Source organism: Eupeodes corollae, chromosome 3, assembly GCF_945859685.1.
Source record: "Eupeodes corollae chromosome 3, idEupCoro1.1, whole genome shotgun sequence".
Lineage (NCBI taxonomy): Eukaryota > Metazoa > Arthropoda > Insecta > Diptera > Syrphidae > Eupeodes > Eupeodes corollae.
Window position 1 is genome coordinate 19,533,247 of NC_079149.1, and position 21,482 is coordinate 19,554,728.

The 21,482-nt window shown below is 34.3% G+C and overlaps 1 protein-coding gene across 2 annotated transcripts; it reads right to left on the bottom strand.

Moving 5' to 3' along the window:
* Window positions 1–768: 768 nt before the first annotated feature.
* Window positions 769–21,186, bottom strand: LOC129952562 (endoplasmic reticulum metallopeptidase 1-like). Of its 2 annotated transcripts, none has more exons than XM_056065196.1 (14): window positions 21,070–21,186; window positions 12,595–13,081; window positions 12,345–12,516; window positions 8,884–8,968; window positions 8,659–8,779; window positions 8,385–8,539; window positions 7,921–8,304; window positions 7,652–7,832; window positions 7,375–7,559; window positions 2,104–2,247; window positions 1,931–2,030; window positions 1,729–1,831; window positions 1,344–1,626; window positions 769–1,025 (listed from the first exon to the last, which is right to left on the bottom strand). In XM_056065196.1, the coding sequence occupies exons 1-14, from the start codon at window positions 21,070–21,072 to the stop codon at window positions 858–860; spliced, it is 2,571 nt and encodes an 856-aa protein (XP_055921171.1). In that variant the 5' UTR covers window positions 21,073–21,186; the 3' UTR covers window positions 769–857. The 2 variants fall into 2 exon arrangements, with proteins under 2 accessions (XP_055921171.1, XP_055921170.1); XM_056065195.1 differs by lacking the exon at window positions 21,070–21,186 and adding an exon at window positions 20,724–20,966.
* Between the last annotated feature and the right edge of the window lie 296 nt (window positions 21,187–21,482).

The window sequence follows — 21,482 nt, forward strand, 5'->3', positions numbered from 1 at the left end:
AATAATAAGTTTTTCAACTCATTCTATATTGTTCTCTAGCTTCGTTCATATCATCATTTAATTCTCGTTATGTAATAAACGTAGTTTGTATGATAAGTCGTTTTTGCTTCTTATTACAGTCTTGTTTAAAAAAAATAAGATCTGCAACCAAACTCTACAAAAATGCGTCAACTTTTTTCCTTTATCCAAATACTAAATAATTGTCAGGAAAAAGATATTATATACTGTTGAGCACCCCTTGCCAAATGCTTCTTGAAATTCACTTAATAAGTCATTTTCGTTTATCCAGTTTCTCTGGATAGTTCTCCCCTGTGAAGTTTTTCGTAATAGCGGAGATCTCCTTTGCTAAAATTGGCAGTGTTACACTTCTCTTAAAGCTTTCAGGTCCTTCTATCTGGAACATGTGTAATAGAATGTCAAGAAGAAATTCCTGAGATCTTAAAAATTCTAACTAGCCACATGTATTTCAAACATTTTAAAAGTTCAAAAATTCGTTGGATTAAACAGTTTTAAAGAGAATAATTAAAGTTTACAAATTGTGTGCTCCATCCAAATTATAAATGGTTGAAAACTCATCACTATACTCTTAAACTCAAGAAGGAGATCAAGCTGACGAAAAGTGATTTTGAATTGTAAAACAAAGCAGATCTTATTTTTTAAAAAAATAAATTTTGCCAACATTTTTGAAAGTTTATTTTTCAAGCCTCAATAAATTACTATTTTAGAATACAAACTCTTTAAAATCTTTAAACTTTTAACTTTTTACTTTTTAAAAAAATTAAGTTTAACATAAAGAAATTATGTGACGACAGTTTATGATGAAAAAAAAAAACGAATTGTTGTGAACATTTTTGGAATCAATATTTCCATGATTCATAAGAACTTGGCCATGCAGCTGCATCGACATATTTGGGAAAACTGGCCAAGAAAGTCTTGAACTCTGGTGTTTTCATTGCTTCGTCATGATTCCAATGACCACTTATTCCAATTTCAATATTTTCCAAACTCCAGTCACCGGTGGTTCGCTTAAACAATGATAAAGTTGATTATACAAAAGATTTGTATTGTTTAAAAGAATTGTTAAAAAAAGCTGAACACAATGAACGCGAAGCTGCAACCGAAGCATTAAGCGGAATTGCTGTCAAATAACAAAACAACAATGGTACAAACATAGTTTATAGTGTTTTTGAAGGTTTTTTAACGTTAATTTATATTGGATTCCAAATGAACCGCGTTTTCAAAGGAATATACAAATGTTTGACAGCTATTCCGACCCTAGCTCCAATCCGATGTGTTCGGCCAGTTCAAATTATTTCTCTATTTTTAATGTCATTAATACCAACCTCAAGTTCTACAAAGAAATTCAATGGCTTCCTATCGATGCCATAAGAGAAGTAGATGAAGTACGGAGCTTGCCAATCAAGTCTCAATGGTGTCTGGTGGAAGCTCCAGTTCTTGACTTTTGCTCCATGCAATGGATTAATAAATATACTCATATGATCAGGTCCTGAAAGCTTCATTTCATAGCGTATTTTGGTTTTTGAAATTTGATTTTTCGAAACAATCGTCAATTCCGGAAGTTTATCAAATACCGGATCTGGTCCTGGAATCCACAAACTTGAACTCCTATACAAAAAAATAATTGGTACGTTATTTATAGAAATGAGGAAACTTGTCGTGTCGCTATTAAAAAACAGTCTATTTTTATTTGATATTGAAAATTATTACCTTGCCTTATGCCACCTGTGATTGTAAACAGGCAAACCACAAAATACTTCAGATTCACAATCTGGGGTAAGAGTTCGGGCTTTGGTCATGTTGAGAGCTTGTTCTGAAATTAATCCATGCAATATTCAAAAACCATCGTCAAACACATATGAGAACAAAAAACCCCAATCATCTCAAACTGCTGCTACGAAAGAATACTTACGTTTGACTGAATAAGTTCGTCTATCGTTAGGGAATATGAAATATCCGGTCTCCATTCTACGCACTGATAAGTCTGCTTCATGGAATACTCTTCGAGTGTGCTGAAATGGTTTTGAATATAGGATATACTCTATGGTTCATGCATATTTTGAGTGGTGAGAGAGAATAGTTTACCAAAATTGAAAACCGTTGCACTGATGTTTCAGGACGATATGGAAAACCAATTGGTGTGGCTGCTAAAATGATGAAAAACACAGTTATAACGAGCAGCGATGAGATGAGAGTTTTGGACTTTTTGAAGAGATTTAATACTGGCATCTGTAAATGATATTTGTAGAAGGTTTTGGTTTTAATTAATGCTTCAAAGTTCAACAGAAATATATATATTTTGAGCTTTGATTGTACTCTTTAAGTTTTGACTTAAAGTTTTGATTGATGTTGGAAATGTTTGTTTGGAAAAAAGTAATATTTTATTTCAAATTAAAACAAATTTAGGATTTTACTTAAATTTACATAAAAAATAAATGGAATTTTTGAACCATATTGAAATTTTTATTATTCAAGCCAACACATTTTGACCATTTATTGGCAAACAAATTAGGCGATGATGTGAAATGTGTGTCCGACTTATTAAATAAAATAAATATAATAAATACAAGGTTTGTGTCGCAAGTGCTTTTAAAGTTCTGTTTTTTAAAATACAGTGTCCTGAATCTTTTGAAACTTTTCTTTTATTATTTGCTGAATTTTACCATTCTGAATTTTTTCAAAGATACTAAAAGGTTTTTTGAAATGTTAGCCTAACGCTGGTTTATTAATTTTGCGGTTTTGAAAGTGAAGCTAAATAAAAGCCGAACAAAAGTTTACTTCATTGTTGTGTGGACTTTGACATTAACCATAAAAAAGAATATTATTCAAATGACCGCCTTGAGAATAATGTAAGGTCTTTCTGTTGGTTTTTAATTGCCTAATTTTAAATTTGACTCAAAAACGACTCAATAACGTCAGGTTTTTGAGATATTGCTTTCCTAACTTCAAGAAAAAACAAATAAAATTTTAAGTGAGGCTATCTAAACTCATGAAGTAGTTTTTTGTTTATAAAATTCCTGATGTTTTTCCAAATCAGGGATTACAAATTTTCAATATTTAGATTAAATATTTAAAGTATTTCATACGATTCTGAGGGGTTGTTTAAGCTGTTAAAAAAAAACAATGCACAGAAAGGTTAAGGTCTCGAGTCTTTTGTTGTTTAGAAATTTTAAAAATATCTAAGAGTTAAAAGTAAAGCTCAGCTTCAAAAGACATAACCAAAAATATTCGATTTATGTCTGCAAAAAGGAAAAAAAAAGATGATAAAATACTGTCACCAGAAATAACAAGGCCCGCAAAAAAAAAAAAAAAAACAATTTTGTGCACATATAACTATGTCCGTTTTGTCACCCCTGTCAAACACTGTACTATCGAGGTGGAAAAGATCTCACCGATGCATTTGATGTCAAAAAAGGTTTAAGACAGAGCATCTAAAATCACCTTCTGTAAGACACTCATCATCCCGGTTCTCATTTATGGCCGCTGAGGCCTGGACCCTGTCAAAGAAAGATGAGAACGTCTTAGGATGCTTCGAGAGAAAAATTCTTCGGGTGATTTTTGGTCCCGTACGCATAGATGGAGAATGGAGGAGAAAATACAACGACGAACTGTACGGGCTGTACAGTGACACTGACTTAGTAAGCAGAATTAAAGCCCAACGGCTAAGATGGCTAGGTCATGTAGAACGGATGGACATCAACGCTCTAGCCCGGAAGGTCTTCGAATCCAATCCCGAGGGACGGCGCAGTAGAGGAAGACCGTGACTCATTTGGCGCACCCAGGTGGGAGAGGACCTCAACCAACTTGGCGTGCGAAACTGGAGACAGCTAGCTAGAGACCGAGCTAGCTGGAGCGCCACCTTAAGTAAGTAAGTATAACTATGTCCGAAAGAAAAAGGAATGGAAGCTTGGTCCCTTCTATGAACGTCCTTGAGGTCGCGGCTATGTTAGACAGGAAGATTAGTTATCATGCAAGGAAGATATAGACGCCCTAAGCATGGACTAAAATACTTTAGTTCCTAGAAGAGCAAATTCATCTTCTATAAAAGTTACACACTGAAAACAATGTTGTTATTCGTTTTTAGGAGCGACAGGGTAAAGAAGGAATAGGATCTTCAATAGAAGAATGCCAAATACCTTAACTGACACCATGCCGAATTCCAAAATGTAATGATAAAGCTACGATCTAGAGAGGAGGCCTTGTTTTTTTTAGAACCTCAAACAAGGTGTTAAACACAGGCATTTGGATTCATTGATAAAAAGAGAAAAAGTTGTACGCTCTAGTTGTTGACTTTCAAGCCATTTTTGATAAAGTAAATCGTGAAGCTCTGTTCTATATAAACTTTATAGTAAAGGGGTGTTGTATACATTTGAACAAGCCTTAGAAACTTTGTCTAATGACAGAAAAACAGAAATTTGGAATGGGGCACAATTTTTTGAATAGATTTCAACATTTATCGGCATGAATAAAAATAAAAAAATTAGGTGGAGCAGCAGTCCGTTAAGAACTAGGGCCTAGTGACTTACAAACATTCCTGTGTGCCATTACTGTTGTCAGCGATTGTAGGGACCCACAGTTTTAAGCCGAATCCAAACGGCAAATTTGAGAAAGCACTTTTAATGACAAGAATTACTTTTGAAGTATTTGTCAATTTCTCGCAAGAAGCAGTACCCGTGAAAAAAACTTTAGATGGCATAGCCAGGGATCGAACCCTAGACTTCTGACATGTTAGTCCAACGCACTAATCATCAAACCGCGGGTACTATGTACTTTTCGGCATGAAACAAGGATGAAATATAAGTCCGATTAGCTTCATCGTGTATATTGATACCCCATTAATACTCTAGCTGTTGAGTAAATTTTGCAGGAACAAAAATTAAAGGGGTATTTTTTGCTGATGTATGGTGCTCTTTGCTAATTCCCTTGAAGCTCTGGAAATATGATCAACCGGCTACATATTTATTATCAATACTGGGGATTGTCTGAATATTTCTAAAAAGAACAATATCTATGATTTTTAGAAATGGCTCAGGAAGTAGTTTCAGGACGCAGTCAAAATAATCTAAGAGAGAAACTTGCTGCGCCAAAAATCACCTTTGAACACTGCCTGGAAAAGCTGTCTTGAAAAAAAATATATAAAGTATAGAATACTCCAAGCCACTATGGAGTTAGACATGTTTAATGGTTCGCAAGTATGGTGATATACAAAATTTGATATTGTAGAAGAAATTCAAAGATTTTTTCAAAAAAGTATTTTTGGTCTACCAGCAACATCACCGAATTTTATACTGCTCGTAGAAATGTAGCTGCCTGAGCTCTTTACGAAGTTCAAATTGCATATTGCTTATGTTACAAAATTAGCAATGGTATGTGAAGTCCAACTCAATCCTTATAAAGAAAACGTCAGGAATTGGAAGGAATAATTGGGGAAATGGATGCAGTACGCTAATGCATTGATCAATATATGTAAATCTTCAGCATATCCTCGGAGATCGAAACTACTTCAAGGTCATATTCAGTGTGAAAATATGTTACTTTAGAATGAGGGAAGATGTCTTCCATTTCGTTTGCATGTCCCCGGTACTGCAGACAATCAGAATGGCTTATTTCGGAAAAATTATTTTGGGCGAAGTTGAAATGATGAAATATAGCATTACATTCCTTTTTTCTTAGACCATGGAAACGCTTATTAATTATCAGCTCAAGAAATATCTCAAAGATTGAAAGCTTCGCAATAGCCGACAGTCATTGATCCTTACTTCATTGTATTAGTAATCAACTCTATGATTGTTCAATAGAAGTAGTATTGGATGAGTTCAAGTCTTAAAACCACAAAATGTTCTATCTCCAACAATCTTTCACATTTTTTTTAATGATCTCCTGTCTCCTTTTACTACTGCTCACATTGTGTTTTTCGATAATTAGGGTACTTATATCCCTTTGAGTATTCACTTATTAAACAAATAATCTAATATTGTGAAACTTCAGATGAAAGCTGAATATGGAAGGTATCAAAATCCAGAATTACCAGCTTGACATATTTCAATATGTTATTGATTTCTGAATCATACAAAATTTGATCAAGTATTGCTTAATGAATTTGGAATTAATTTGAAAATCTTAAACTTCTTAGATTCTTACTTCGATTTCTTACTAAGAATACGATACTTTTTGGATTGGCCAGAATTTCTCCAAATATATATTTTTGCAGAATTTTGTTTTTGACAGACTTGAAAAACTGAATTTTTCATCCAGGCTTTTGACCGACTTCCATATTTATATACTTTTGAACTTAACTAAAAGTTGCAATTAAAATAAATGTCAAGATGTCAGAAATCAAAAATGGTATTCATTCATGTGTCAAAAATGTCCATAGTGACTTAGACTAAAAATTGAACATTGACTTTCGTAGCAAATGTTGAAAAGGATTAGATTTGCAAAACTCTTTCAATTTCCATTGGTAAATTTTGATCTTTGTAAAAAAAATGCTTTCTTTTCAGATGTGATTTATTGTATCTGATCCCTTATTTAAAATAAAACCCGACAAAAAAAACAACAACATCAACGGCCACTATCAAAAGAAAAATACTAAATTAAAATTGAAGACTTCAACAACTAATAGGTGTATCGATGCATTAGAAAGGACTTTGTTTCAAGAAACTAGCAGAGTCGATAGTATTTGACGTGGACGCTTGCCTGCAACATTTTCAAAATAAACAAAACACACCTAAAAAGATAAATAGATAATGAAAACGATATTAGACTACAGACTACAAGGTATTTAAGCCTTGAAACTGTCTCCTTGAGATCGTATGGATGATAAGTTGTTAGCTGTTTACGCTAAAAATTAGGATAACATTAAAAGCCAAAGAGTTTTTGAAAGCCAACAAATGGTATTTCAGGATATTGAATGAATATTTATCCCACACATTACTTTTAAAAAACAGTGTATTCGGGGCATGATAAAGGACTAGGGCTTACTTTCTCTCATGTTGAAAACAAATATAATAATATCGCTACCGCTTGATCCCGAAAAACAGGAACTGATACTCGTTTAGTAAGCTTACCTACCTCCAAATAAAACTTTTTTTATGTTTTCAATTTTGCTTTTTAAAAGTAAATCACCATAATTATTTAAATTAAATCCACATACACCTGGTATTTCAGTACTCTTTTCGGAAATGCAAAAACAACCCTCATGAATCACCTTAACATTTAAAACATTTTGTCAGTCCCTTTTTTTCACTCCATCATCTAAAGGGTACACCACCTTTTATAACGTACATCAAGGTTATAGAACCTTTTAAATACTTTTCAATGATTGATGTGATTTTGTATCCTGTTTTCCAATCTTACCATAAAGGCTCCACATAGAATCCCAACACCCACAGTAAAAGCACAAATAATCAATTCGGGGTTGGTTTTTGCGCCAAACCGTCCACACATCGGAATGAAGGCTACAAAAAATCCATGTGACAAGTAGGCGTAAAATAGGAATGGAAATATTTGGCACAGAACATGAGGCAGCATCCATAAGAGAGCTGAAAATATTTCAAAAAAATACAGACGTCATCGTTATTTCTGGGAAGAAAGGCAAAAGGGCATATTATATATGACTTGTGTATAGACTTACGTTGGTTGTGCAACTTTGTGATTAGGTTGATAATAAGTCCCATGGAATAAAATAGAATCGTCAGCATAAGCATAAAAGCCGAACGAATGCCGCAGATGGTCATTATCAAGGTTAACAGCACCAAGAATATACAATGGCCATGCAGCAGAAGATGCACTCTAAACGAAACTGGCAGACGATCCTGATAAAAATCATACAAAATCAACCAATACCAATTTACGTATTAATAAATCAAGGTGAATGTCCTTTAAATGGGATTTTATCCTTACATCCTTAGTTTTGGCAATGAACACAGCTGGAACAATGCCCATTCCGAAGAACAGTGGGCAGAAGTACAGCCCCAGTATGAGCCATGAATTTGTGAACCATGACATTGGCATATGCAGCAAATCCATGAAAACTCCAAGGAGGAAGGTGAGAGCTATCCCTGCGATACATCCGAAAACATGAACTCCAAACAATATTGAGCCCCTTTTGATTATCCTATCAACTGTTATGCCAGTGTCCTGGGACATGAGGAAGTAGGAGGCTCCAATCGAACTAAGGGCTATGATGCAAACAATGATGTTGAGTATGATACCTTCGGTTTCGGAGTAGAAGATGAGGAAGTAACCCAAAATGTCATAGAAGACAGTGTGTCCTTCGGCGTATTGCTGAACAAAAACAAAAGAGAAACAGAGCCATCAAAAGATTTCCCAGAATTCTTGATTTGAAAATTATCTACGTTACTCACCGATGGGTCTTGGAGTTCTGATGAGTTGGCTATTGCTCTGGCCAGTCCCAGGACATTGTCACCGGTGTGCTGGAATGTTCCACGGGGAATGATTTCTGGTCGGTCGAAGGGTGTATGATAGACGTAGCCATTATAGTTGTGAGCCATATCGAGTCCTTGATGATGAGATTTCAAAAAAATGTATACATTTACGAGTACTGGTATTATGTTTGCATTTTTAAGCTTCAAAAGATTCTCTTGGGATGAGTTTATATGTTACACACAAAGGACTTACCAGGAACTCGTCCATGATCTCTGAAAATCCGAAAATCTGTGTCTGATGGAATGAAATGTCTTTGGAACATTTCTTCGGCAACTGTTGATGCAAAGGGATGCATAGCACTTTTTCTATATAACTATGGGTGAAGTTGGATTTGAGACAAGGGAAAACATAAAACGTTATTGTTCGTAAAAATAATGAGAAATTTAAAACCAAATTAAATGGCTTGGATTTTCTTACTCGCATAAGCCATGGATGATTTGGTCCAGATTGGAAAAGAAGCTCCCTACCCCCACTTCCAGCTGAATCTAAATTAATAAGCGCTCTGTTGAAGACATTTATTTGGAAAGAAGAAAAAGGATTTTATTTAAATGTTTTAAAAATTTAAATCGAATGTACAGAAGAATGTAAAGTGTATACAATATTAATTCCATTCAAGAAGATTATTTTAAAGAAGCATGGACAAAATTAGAAATGAACTATTTATAAAAGCTTAAGGCCCTTGGAATGTTATCTAATTAACCCAACAACTTCATCTATTTGGATTTGATTGCAAATACGGTTATTTTTTTTTCACAAGGCACTAAAGACTTGTCCCAAAAAGGTTGTTCCAAAATGTAAATCTATCCTCTTTTTGTATAGTTGAGCCCTTTCATAAAATCTATTTGACAGTAAGGAATTTAATATTAGTAAAAATGGCAGTAAATTTAAAATAAGTTCCGTTCATTTTGGGACACCGTTATAAACCACCAAAATTTAATGGAGACCGACCAAATGTTGTATGGAGACGGTGCATTAGTAAAAATTTTAATATCTAAAAAAGTGATAGCCTATTCAAACTATTTAAGGACAACGAACTTTGGAAATGCACTTGGAAAGTTAGATTCCTTAATAGACCATGTTTTCCCGAACAGTAAGCGGAGGCCCTTGTCTGCTAAAAACCAGGTATCACCGCCAGAAAATGCGATGGGATGGGTTTGCTATAAAGAGGATGAAAAACTGCGATATTTATTATGGAGACTGCGACCGAGAAAACCAACAACAATTATTTGGATGCGTTATAAAAATTGAACTGGGCTATTAAGCGTTTTATACACCTAAACATCCACGAAAAAAAATGTAAGCCTCCAGCTCAATCTAACATCATCTAGATTGACTATATTGTGATTGACACTAGACTAGACATCATCATGGATGTCCGAATTTTCCGAGTAGCTTAAATTGACTCGGGCCGCTACCTTGTTGTGGCCAAGGTAGCACTTTAGATTTTCTGGGAAGGCAATACCGGGAGATGCTGGAAGAAGATACAAAGTCCAACGGCTACAACCGCAAGAGATCGCCAAATCCTTCTCCGACCGAGTTACAAGTATCCTCTCTCGAAGTTCTCTACCGACAACACAATGTATTGAGAACCAGTGGTAACATTAACAACATGAAAACGGAGAAGCGAGCTTTGATGTTCTGCGTTTAGAACAGCCACCAACAAGGAACCCCTGGTTTGATGAGGAATGTCGGCAGGCAAAAAAGCCAAACAACAGGCACGCAAAGCTGCGTTGAATAGAAGGATAAGAGCTGCTCATAAGCTCTATGAGCAGAAGATTCGGGAGTAACACGGACTTCTCAGATGAAAAAAGAGAGAGCATGAGATTCGTCCGGTCGAAGAAGTTGAGAGGTAGAAAAGCAGGAATGAAGTTCAAAAGTTTTATGAGCAAGTGAAACGGAATTCACAAGTCCATAAACCTAGTACCAAAAGCTGTAAGGACGAAAGTGGAAACATCATAGTGGAACCGTAGTTAATACTGAGGATATGGAAGAACCACTTCTGCAGACTATATAACGGCGACGAAGAACCGAATTCCGCTATCAGGCAGGATGATCAATTCAACATATTTGAAAGTCGATTTCAAAAATAAGCAAAATTCAGACCAGGGGTGAAACCGGGAAGCTGATTTTTTAAAGTTGACTACCAAAATCAAGAAAAAACGTCTGTGTAAGGTGATAGTCCGTTTCAGAGTTTTAATCAAACAATTTGACATAAAATAAAAACTTCAAGAAGGGGGTTTGTTCGTAGACTACTGCATTAACATTTGTGGTGTTGAAGCGAGCTTGAAGCTCGCCTCAATTCTTTATACATCTGAATTGAGTTGAAATAAGCTTGATTCCCCGACCGGAATCGTGTCAAGCTGTCAAACGTATTCATTTTTAACTGTTTTTGAGTGTTGGAAAGACCAAAAAAAAGATTTACTTAATCTAAACTGAGATAAACCTTTCTAGAAAACATAGCAAAACTTAATTAACTTTTCTATTGTTTTCTCTTGCAAAAACAGACCAGTTAGTCCATTTTCATTAAGAAAACTACAAAATATCAACAGTAACAGATTGATTTTTTTGCCATTGGAAAACACATGATCTCAAATGCACAACTACTCAATGAACACAGCCATCGATAAACAAATGCAATATCAATCGAGAACGAAATCACATAAGATCCATTCGAGACTCGTATAAATGTCAAAAACCCATCCGTAGTAAGATTCTACTTTAACTTTTATCGGTAGTATTTATACTGCGGATATTGTTTTATTATTCGTGTAAAATCCTACTTTACTATTGATAGAGTTTCCAACAAAACACGGGTATTGACAAAATCGGAAGAACTCAGCGTAATGTCAATGGGGCTTTTGTTAGTATGGAAGCAGAGGCGGCAAAAACGCGTTTAATGGTTAATGAGGGCAAAACAAAGTCCATGCTGTTATCAAGAAAGGACCTACAACACCGACTTCTCGATAAAAACGTCACCATCGTCAGACGTAACTTGACTTCGTCTACCTATGCTCTGCTATGACCGAAGAAAACAACACCAGCGCTCAGATCAAACTAAGAATAACTCTTGCTAACCACTGTTTCCTTGGGCAAAGAAAGCAATTGACTGCCAAAGCTCTCCCTCGAGCAACGAAAGTGTCGCTATTTAAGACCCTAATCATCGCCGTCCTGCTATAAAGTGCAGAAGCAGGGACTATGACAAAAGCGGATAAAGGCATCTTGAGTCTTCACGAGAAAATAAATGTTAAAATCTTAAAAAATCCCAATTTCAACACTATTTTTATATTTTTCAATGCAATTCAAAAAATTGATGTGATAACCTTCTGTTGATAATGTGTTAACCATAAATGGCTCTTCGATTCTTTAAGATTTAAATATAAGACAGCTTTAAGCTCTCCAAACATTTTATGACTATAATTATGAATTTGGAAAACCATCACCAATACTTCATGAATTTAAATGACCTTAACAGTTTTGTTGTTTTGTATTTTAAAAAGCAATATCTCAAAAACATAAAGTAATGGATCGATTTTAGTTACGGATCTGACTTAATGCTATCAAAACGTATCAGGAAAGTTCAATTTGCAAAACCTTGTCAACCAGTGTTTTGAGTGAGTCAATATTTAGCTAAATTCACATCATTCAAAGGCGTTGTGTCGTATAGATGACGCTTCTTATCCTTAACGTCATTTGAGTTTTTTTTCGCAGATTGTCATAAAAATTGTATAAAATCACTCCAAACCCATTCATGAAATAAAATCCAATTCCAAACCCAAACCCATTTTAAAAATAAATTGAAAAATGTAGTTTATAAAAAGACTTACTTCAAACTAAAGCCAAAGCCATAAAGTTTGTCATCGAAAATAAAACATACTTACTTAACATATTTTGCCCATTTGTGCTGCGTGATAAAAGCATGAGAAGCTTGCAGTGGATTTTCCTCGGCTCCATTGAAAAGAAATAAAATTGGACTTTTCAAAGGCGTTGCTTTCGATATAACTCTCAAGACCTCCAACATAACAGCAACCATAGTACCATCATCGCCAGCGCCTATGCATTAAGTATACATTTTTTAAACAAAATTTGGGTTACTGAGAAACAAACAAAATAAAACCGCCCTTAACATACCTGGTCCTCCTGGAACCGAATCAAAATGACTATTGATCAACAAATACGATGTACTATTCGAATCCTTCTGCCCGACCTTAACAACAACATTCTGAACACCTTGATACATATTGACCATCTCCCAATGGATATAACTGCCCGATGCAACTTGAACATCCACCTCAATATCCACATCCTGGTGGGCATCCTGTTTGATTTTTCGTATTGTATCAAGGAAGAAATTTACGGTAATTTGTTCATTAGCCTTGCTACCAACTACACGTGGTCCGATATCGACAAGACGACGTAAATTAACTTCGGCACGTTCCGCAATAAATCGATCAGGATTTTTGGGCTCATCCTTGATATTAATTGGCTTCGGAAGATGATGAAAGGCTGGAATTGCAATGCAATAATAGAGTAGTATCCAGAATGCGAAGAATACCGGGCCCCAATATGCGTTGATTTTGTTTTTCGTTGTAATGTATTTCAAATAGGGTGGTTTTTCCTAAAAAGAAACAAAAAACACAAAACTAATATGTAGCCAAAAGTTTGTTGTTTCTTTGAGTTTGATTTGATAAAATGTGACTGGAATATTATTATACTAAAGAACATTAAATAAACCCTAATAAATTGTTTGGATATTATTTTTTTCCTAATCTTATCTAAAATGATACAAGCATAATAATAATCAATCAAATTGTTTGTTTCCATTGATTCATAGGGAGAGGTTTTGGTGGTTTCAATTGGAAACATTATTGCCCAAAAATAAAAAGAGGATAGAATTCGTGGAATACTTTTGTTATTTCAATCATCATCAGATAAAGATTTGTATTTATTGTGAATATAAGTTCTGTGATTTCAGTTCATACATAGATATGTTTTTATGATATCACGATAATATCTTACTTTTAAAAATGGAATCATATCAATGAATATTCTCTTTAATAAAATGTTTAGCTCAAAGGCAATAATTGAAATTAAAAAAGAAATCAAATAAAAACACCTTTACCCACCTACCATTTTATTGCTGAGTTATTGAATTGACACAAAATTATAATTTATGTTTTTGACTGCTAACCGCTTAATTTTGTTTCATTGTAAATTAAACATAATTAACATTAACATGAATTAATACAGAACAGCAAAAATAAAAAACCAGTGGCAACATTGCCTTGCAGCCATCAGAGATGCCGCCTCTGAAGTGCTAGGTTTCACACGGCCACCACAGCGAAACCCCTGGTTTGACGACGAATGCCGGCAAGCTCACGCAGCGAAACATGAGGCATACAAAACGGCGTTGCACAAAAGGAGTAGAGCTGCTCGCAAGCTCTACGAGAAGAAGAGGAGAGAGGAACACCGACTTCTTAGACGGAAAAAAAGAGAGCATGAGAAGCGCGCGATCGAGTAGATAGAGGGATGTCACAACAAGAATGAGGTTCGTAAATTTTACCAAAAGGTAAACAAAACCTCCCAAGGGTACCATCAGCCACGAACCGAAGCCTGTAAAGACGATCAAGGAAACATCGTAGTAGAACCACAGTCGATGCTGAGAATATGGAAAGATCACTTCTCCAAATTATATAACGGCGATGACGAACCCAATTCCGCTGTAAGGGAGATAGAACCACTCAACCAACAATTCCGCCTACCCGACCTTGACGAAGTGAAGATAGCTATATCTAAACTTAAGTCAAACAAAGCTGCTGGAGCTGACGGCATCGCTGCCGAACTATTCAAAGCAGCTGGCGATGACTTGGTAGGGAGCATGCGCCAACTCATCTGCAAAATATGGTCGAAAGAAAGCATGCCCGATGAGTGGAATCTCAGCATAGTGTGCCCGATACATAAGAAAGCAGACCCTCTAAACTGCGCCAACTAAAGAGGCATCAGTCTCCTTAACATTGCGTATAAGATCCTCTCTGCCGTATTATGTGAACGTCTGAAGCCATTCGTCAACAACCTGATTGGTCCTTATCAGTGTGGCTTCAGACCAGGAAAGTCCACTATCGACCAAATTTTCACAATACGGCAGATCTTGGAAAAAACCCAGGAGCTTCAAATAGATACCCACCATCTCTTTATCGATTTTAAAGCCGCGTATGACAGCATCTATAGGGAAGAGCTCTACCGAGCAATGTCTAGTTTTGGCATCCCTGTCAAACTTATCCGTTTGTGCAGAATGACGATGGAGAATGCATGCTGCTCTATCAAGGTCGGAACAGATTTTACCGATTCATTTGATGTCAAAAAAGGTTTTAGACAAGTCGATGCACTGTCATGCGACTTCTTCAACATCGTTCTGGAAAGAATTGTGGAAAACTCAACCGTCAACACTAGAGGCACAATCTTCCAAAGGTTCATCCAATTACTCGGATACGCAGATGATATTGACATAATCGGAAGATCAAAGCGTGATGTCAGTGGAGCGTTTTTGAGCATTGCGACGGAAGCGAAGAAGATGGGTTTAGTGGTCAATGAGGGCAAGACCAAGTATATGCTGTCATCAAAAAAGACGTCTTAGACAAAACATCAACATGGAGAACTATTACTTCGAGGTAGTTAAGGACTTTGTCTACCTAGGCACAAGCGCTGAAATGAAAGTCCTCTCTCGAGCATCTAAAATCACCATCTATAAGACACTCATCATCCCGGTTCTCATTTATGGCGCTGAGGCCTGGACCCTGTCAAAGAAAGATGAGAGCGTCTTAGGATGCTTCGAGAGAACAATTCATCTTGTGATTTTTGGTCCCGTACGCATAGATGGAGAATGGAGGAGAAGATATAACGACAAACTGTACGGGCTGTACAGCGACACTGACCTAGTTAGCATTGCTAGGTCATGTAGAGCGGATGGACATCAACGCTCCAGCCCGGAAGGTCTTCGAATCCAATCCCGAGGGACGGCGCAGTAGAGGAAGACCGCGACTCAGGTGGCGCACCCAGGTGGGAGAGGACCTCAACCAACTTGGCGTGCGAAACTAGAGACAGCTAGCTAGTGACCGAGCTGGCTGGAGACGCTTGTTGGTTGAGGCCCAGGTCCACCCCGGACTGTAGCGCCACCTTAAGTAAGTAAGTAAGTAAGTAAGTAAGCAAAAATAAAATAAAGACGTTTACATATGGGGAGCACTGGTTCTTAACAGTGATTTTTATCCCACCTTATTTAAATCTATCGATCAACAGTTTAAGTTATAGAAAATGCTCATTCGACTTAAAGCTTCATTCTTCCCATAGTTAGTTCTATTAAAGTCAATATGTATAAAATCAAATGAACGTAGGTAAAGAGTTCTGCCACGGCACACGTACACAAGATAGCAAATAAGGAACATCAATTTCTCCGTTAATGAGTTGATGAAGAAATATTAAATCATTATTAACACGCCTTCGATGAAGAGATTGCAATTTAAGAAGCTGAAAACAATGTTCATAGGGAGGCAGATCATAAGGATCTTCCCAACGAAGACCCTTTAAAGCGAATGAAATTATGTTGAATTGATTCAATACGTTTTCTATGAATTTCGTAATAGGGAGTATATACCTGCGAAGCATATTCAAGATGAGGACGAACATGGCAATTTAACGAAGAAAGAGTAACATAAGGATCATTGAACTCCTTTGCCCAGCGTTTTATAAAACCAAGCATAGAACTTGCCTTATTGACAATAAAATTAATGTGATTTGTAAACTCTAAGTTGGAAAAGAAATAAACACCTAAATCTTTAAATTTGGAGACGCGACATAGGTTTTGCTGTGATATAAAATAATCAAATACACTAAAGATTCGTTTTTTATTAAAAGTTATCGTCTGGCATTTTAAAGGGTTGAGGGCAAGGCTATTTTTTCCACACCAAAATGTGAAACTATCAATGTCGGCTTGTAAAAGGATACGATCATGTTTGGACTTCATAATCTTAAAAATTTTCATGTAATCAACAAAAATAAGAACTTCACTTGAACTAGACATGACGATACGTCGTTAATAGGTATGATGAACAGAAAAGGGTCAAGATGGCTTCCCTGGGGAACACCAGATTGAGCAACAAAAGGTTCAGAAAGACAATTTCTAATTTTTATATCATAGGATCTGTTTTCAAGGTATGATTTGATCGAATGGTGGAAAACCATGAGCTAAATAAAATAATTCCGTATCTACTCGTAAGTTTGTCGAATTCTTAAGAAAAGTCAGTGTATACACAGTCAATTTCGTAACCATGTCCAAGAGCGTTTGAACAAATGTTTGAGAATGTGGGGAGATTAGTAACGGTTGATCTTTTTTTCACAAAACCATGTTGCAGTTCGCAAATGAGATTTTTACTAAAAAATGCTACACTTTCACCAACAACTTGTTCCAACAATTTAGGAATGCAAGAAAGCTTTGCAATGGGCCTGTGGTTTGTTATATCCGCCTTGTCACCTTTCTTGAAAATTGGTGTTAGGAAAATGACTTCTTCCATATATTGGGAAAATTGCCTGATTTAAGAGAAAGTTTGAATAAGAACGTAAATTGTTTAACTAAAGCATTACTACAATTTTTTAGTACCATCGGGGGAATACCATCAGGACCGGCTGAGCAGTCATCATTCAACTCGGATAAAAGATTAAGGACCGTACTCTGTAGCACAGGGATGTCACTACAGCTAGTTTGCCAATACAATATACAATTTACTCTTAATATTAGAATTTTCATAACACTAAGAACAAAAGTGTTCAAGGTGTATAAATAATGCGGTTTGTAGTTCAAATATAAACAAATGCGGATTAAATTTCTTTGAGAAAATTTATTACAGAATAAAATCGTTTTAAAATCAAAATCTTTATTTAGTCAAGAGAATATCAATTTTTACCAATTTTGCGTAGTATTTTGTAAATTTGAATGTTTATGAAAAAACTGACTGTTGGATTTTTATAAAAAGCTTACAGAATGTCTAAGACTATATTTTTTATATGTTGAAATTGAATTGAAGCCGATATCTTTAGTTCTTAAAAAAGATATTTAAGTAGAAAATCAATTTTACCACCTTTTAATAAATAAAGAAATTGGGTGGCGCAACAGTCCGTTTGAGGACTAGGATCTAGTGACTGATAACTCTTAACCATTCCTGTGTGCGAGTGCTGTTGTCAGGGATGAAGGAGACCTACAGTTTTAAGCCGAATCCGAACGGCAAATTTGAGAAAGCACTTTTCATGACAAGAATTACTCTAGGAGAATTTGTCAATTCCTCGCAAGAGCCAGTACTCGTGAAAAAAACTTTAGATGGCATAGGCAGGGATCTAACCCAAGACCTCTGGCATGACAGCCCAACGCACTATCCATTAACTGCTAATAGAAAAGATCTTAAAAGTTTTAAAAACTGATAGAACTGCTAAAGCTTTCTTTTTCAACTTCGAATAAATCAATTTCAAGTATCAACAAGAGGCTTGGATGCGACCCACACTGATAAACTTCCCATCCCATCTACCGATTTGTCTTGTTTCAAAGTTTGTAAGTTTTTGTGTTGGGTTAAGAAGTTGTCAATTGAATTATTCTTACAAAGTTTAAAATTACCAACAATATTTTTCAAATAAAGAAGTAGTTTAGTTTGAAATCTAGTTTTGTTAAATAGATTTTTAGTCGAAAACAAATTTTTACTAGCCCTTTTTAGCCCTTCTTAAATTTTTACAAAATGGATGAATGAAAATAATTAGAACAATATCAAGAAGCTTACATCAATTTTTACCAAATTTTTGTACTATTTTTTGTAGATTTTATTTTTATAAAAAACAGACTGTTGGATTTTTATGAAAAAAAACTACTGAATATCGAAAACAACATTTTCTGTGAAATAAAAAAGTTTGAAGACTATATTTTTAATTTTTGAAAAGCTAATTGAATCGTAAGTATTTTTTTTACCAAGTTTTAGTTTTATATTTTTGTTAGGTTTTTATGTTTTGTAAAAAAACTGTCGATTAGATTGTTCTCAAAATTTATTTTATTTTTTTAAAAGATAAAAGTAGTTTAAAGAAAATATCTTCAAGTTTTTTAAAGATATTTGAGCAGAAATTTTTACCAACTTTTATTAATTTTTTTATTTAGGTTTTTATTTTTTGTAAAAAAAACCGTCTATTCAATTTTTCTCAAAATTGTTCAGAATGTTGAAAACAATATTTCTTATGAGTTAAAATTAGCTGGAAGGCATAATCTCAAATTTTTGAAAAGATATTTAAGTCAAAATTTAATTTTTACCAACCTGAAAATTTGTTAAACTTAATGTTCACCTTTTTTTAAACTGCTATGGTAAAAAAACCACACACGCAATTTTCTTGAGAGCCCTTTCTGCGTCTTTTTGCTTTTTTATCTGTATAACAAAATTTATTAAAAGTCGGTATCTCTTCTAATTCTTGAGCTATGGACAACGAAAAAAACTTCGAGAACGCATATACATCTTTCTAAAAATAAATTAGTTCGACTCTAAGGACCTTGAAACGTCGAGAAATGTCAAAATTTTAAATTTGACAAATCGGACCCATTACAATAACTTCCTATGGGAAGTTAATAAATTAGGTGGCGCAGTTGTTCGTAGAAAACCTACAGTTTATATGCGGAATCCAAACGGCTATTCTCATGGTCTTTTTGTTTTCATAAAATTACCTAAAACGTTGTTTTAGAAAACTTAGTTTGAGCCATTCCAGATCAAAACTTTTAAAAACTTGCAAAGCCATTTGTCGAAAGAAATTTTTTATAAAGTTAGAATTTGGGAATGTTTTTAAAATGTTATGAAATTTTAAATGCTTTATTGTGTTTACTTAAATTAAAACATTCAAGCTCAAGGTTATTTTTAATTTTTGTTTGATATCAGTTTAAAATTCAAGGTTAAATAATAACACACCTAACCACGCCTCAAGAACTAGAATTGGCTCATCACTTAATTTGTATTAAATGTTTATTCTCGCTCTTAGTACCTCATAAATTATATTTTTTTTTTCATTTTAAACACAATGACACGATTCTTTAAAAGAGCCATATATTGTATAATTAATATATTGTTTTATTAGAAAACAATTCTCGCACATCAAAAAAGGTTTGGAGAGTACAAAGATTTGGTATTTGCACCATTTGGCGATACTTTGTCCGATCTGGCGATAAAACTCTGAAATTTGATTTCTTGATAAATATGTTGTTTCATTTTATTGTTTTTCTCTTAATTTATCAACCATGAATATTATGTTCTACAATAAGTAAGAATGACTTATTTCAACAAAACCTATAATTTTCGGTTCATTTGCGAAAAGTGTACTTAATACCCTTCTATAAACCTCCTCCCCAAAATGTTTAAGGTCATTAAAATAAAGCTTTCCGCCAAAACTTAGCTTCGTCGCAATTTTCTCAAATTAGGGCCATTTTTATAGAGGCAGCTGAAACGCAAAACCCACTAACTAAAAAAGTCCTTTTTTATGGAAAAAGTAAAATTAAAACCGCCATGTTTTTAAAAGACTAATTTGATTGGGAAAATCTGTCACAATGGTCAACAAGGTTTTTTTTCTAACCATCAATTTCAAACATATCGTTCAAAGATTCTCAAAATTTCTTATAAATTCAAATGAAAACTTTTGTTTTAAAATTACAATTTTCAGAAATAAATCAAGATTCTACAATTATTTAAATTATATCTGTAGAGAACAAGGATTTGCAATATTTTCATACAATTTATTAAAGATATCTACGTATTTTAGAAAACTGATGTGATAGAAAAATTATGATGTGAAATTCGAATTCAAAAAAAACTTAATCCTTTCAAAAAGTATTGTTTTATTTGAGGGACAGAAAAGAAACTTAACTTTACCGACCATTGAATTGCACACATATTTGAACTTCAATGTTATTTTATTCATCACTTTATCCATGTTCATTTTTAACTTAGAGTAAAATGATATGTTTTGAAACATGACGTCATTATAATCATATCATCATTCAAATTCATCATTTTACTATGAATTTTGACACATTTAAGTACACACAATATTATAACTCATAGCAACAACTGCTAAATCATCGTCAACTTTTGCACGTAGGTAATAAATAAATAACAGTAGTTATAAGGTACTTTCCCCCAAAAGATCAAAGTCCATTAAAAAGGTTCAATAGTTAATAAAATTGTTGTGATTGATGTTACCTCTTCATAAGTAAAAGCATGTCTAAGCAATGGATCTGTGTTATATTGATCAGAAGTTGGCGTCACAATTCGCCGTCTAATCGGGTTAGTATCCGTATTCATTATTGGTTTATCTTAATGCTTAAACATTTACTTAAGAAAACAAACTTAATTTTTTGAAAAAACTATTAAACCAAACCGACACGATGACGGACAAACGGCTTATTCAGTAGTTAAGTGCACCAACTATGGTATTCGTCAAACGGTTACGTACTGAAGTTTATTAAATTCCAATATAAGCAGGTGTCGATGATTTATTTGGTAGAAAAAAAGATATCTTATCATTTCGTTAATACTATTTTATTACCATTATTTCGTTGTTGTTATTGTCGATCTATTAAAATAGTGTAGATATTTACTACCTTACTATAGATTAGGGGTTTAATCAGTTTTTGTTTTATTTTGACAAATTTTTACCAATTTAAACAAAAAATAAATAAATTGAACAATTTAATTTTTATCAGAACAACACAAACCGAGTAGAAATCGAAAGTTCTTAAGTTCTCAAGTGAAGGTAAAATTTAAAGATCAGACAATTCTCAGATAGTCAATCTACAACACTAAGAGGCTAACTCACGATGAAGATATCAAAGAGCTTTCCTAATAAGTATCTTTCACCATTAGACGAAAAGGAGTCATCGCTGTATTTATTTTGGTATTTTGTTTACTTTTTGAGTTTTATGTTTGAAATTATTTTTGTTTTGCTTCGGATATTAAAGT

What these genes read in the sequence shown, in the direction of transcription:
- LOC129952562 (XM_056065195.1), bottom strand. Translation starts at nt 20,825, where the DNA reads ATGAATACGGATACTAACCCGATTAGACGGCGAATTGTGACGCCAACT. An exon ending in ATGCTTTTACTTATGAAGAG is followed by an intron (nt 13,082 to 20,723) that starts GTAACATCAATC and finishes GTTTCTTTTTAG; the next exon opens with GAAAAACCACCCTATTTGAA. An exon ending in ATCATCCATGGCTTATGCGA is followed by an intron (nt 8,780 to 8,883) that starts GTAAGAAAATCC and finishes CTTCACCCATAG; the next exon opens with TTATATAGAAAAAGTGCTAT.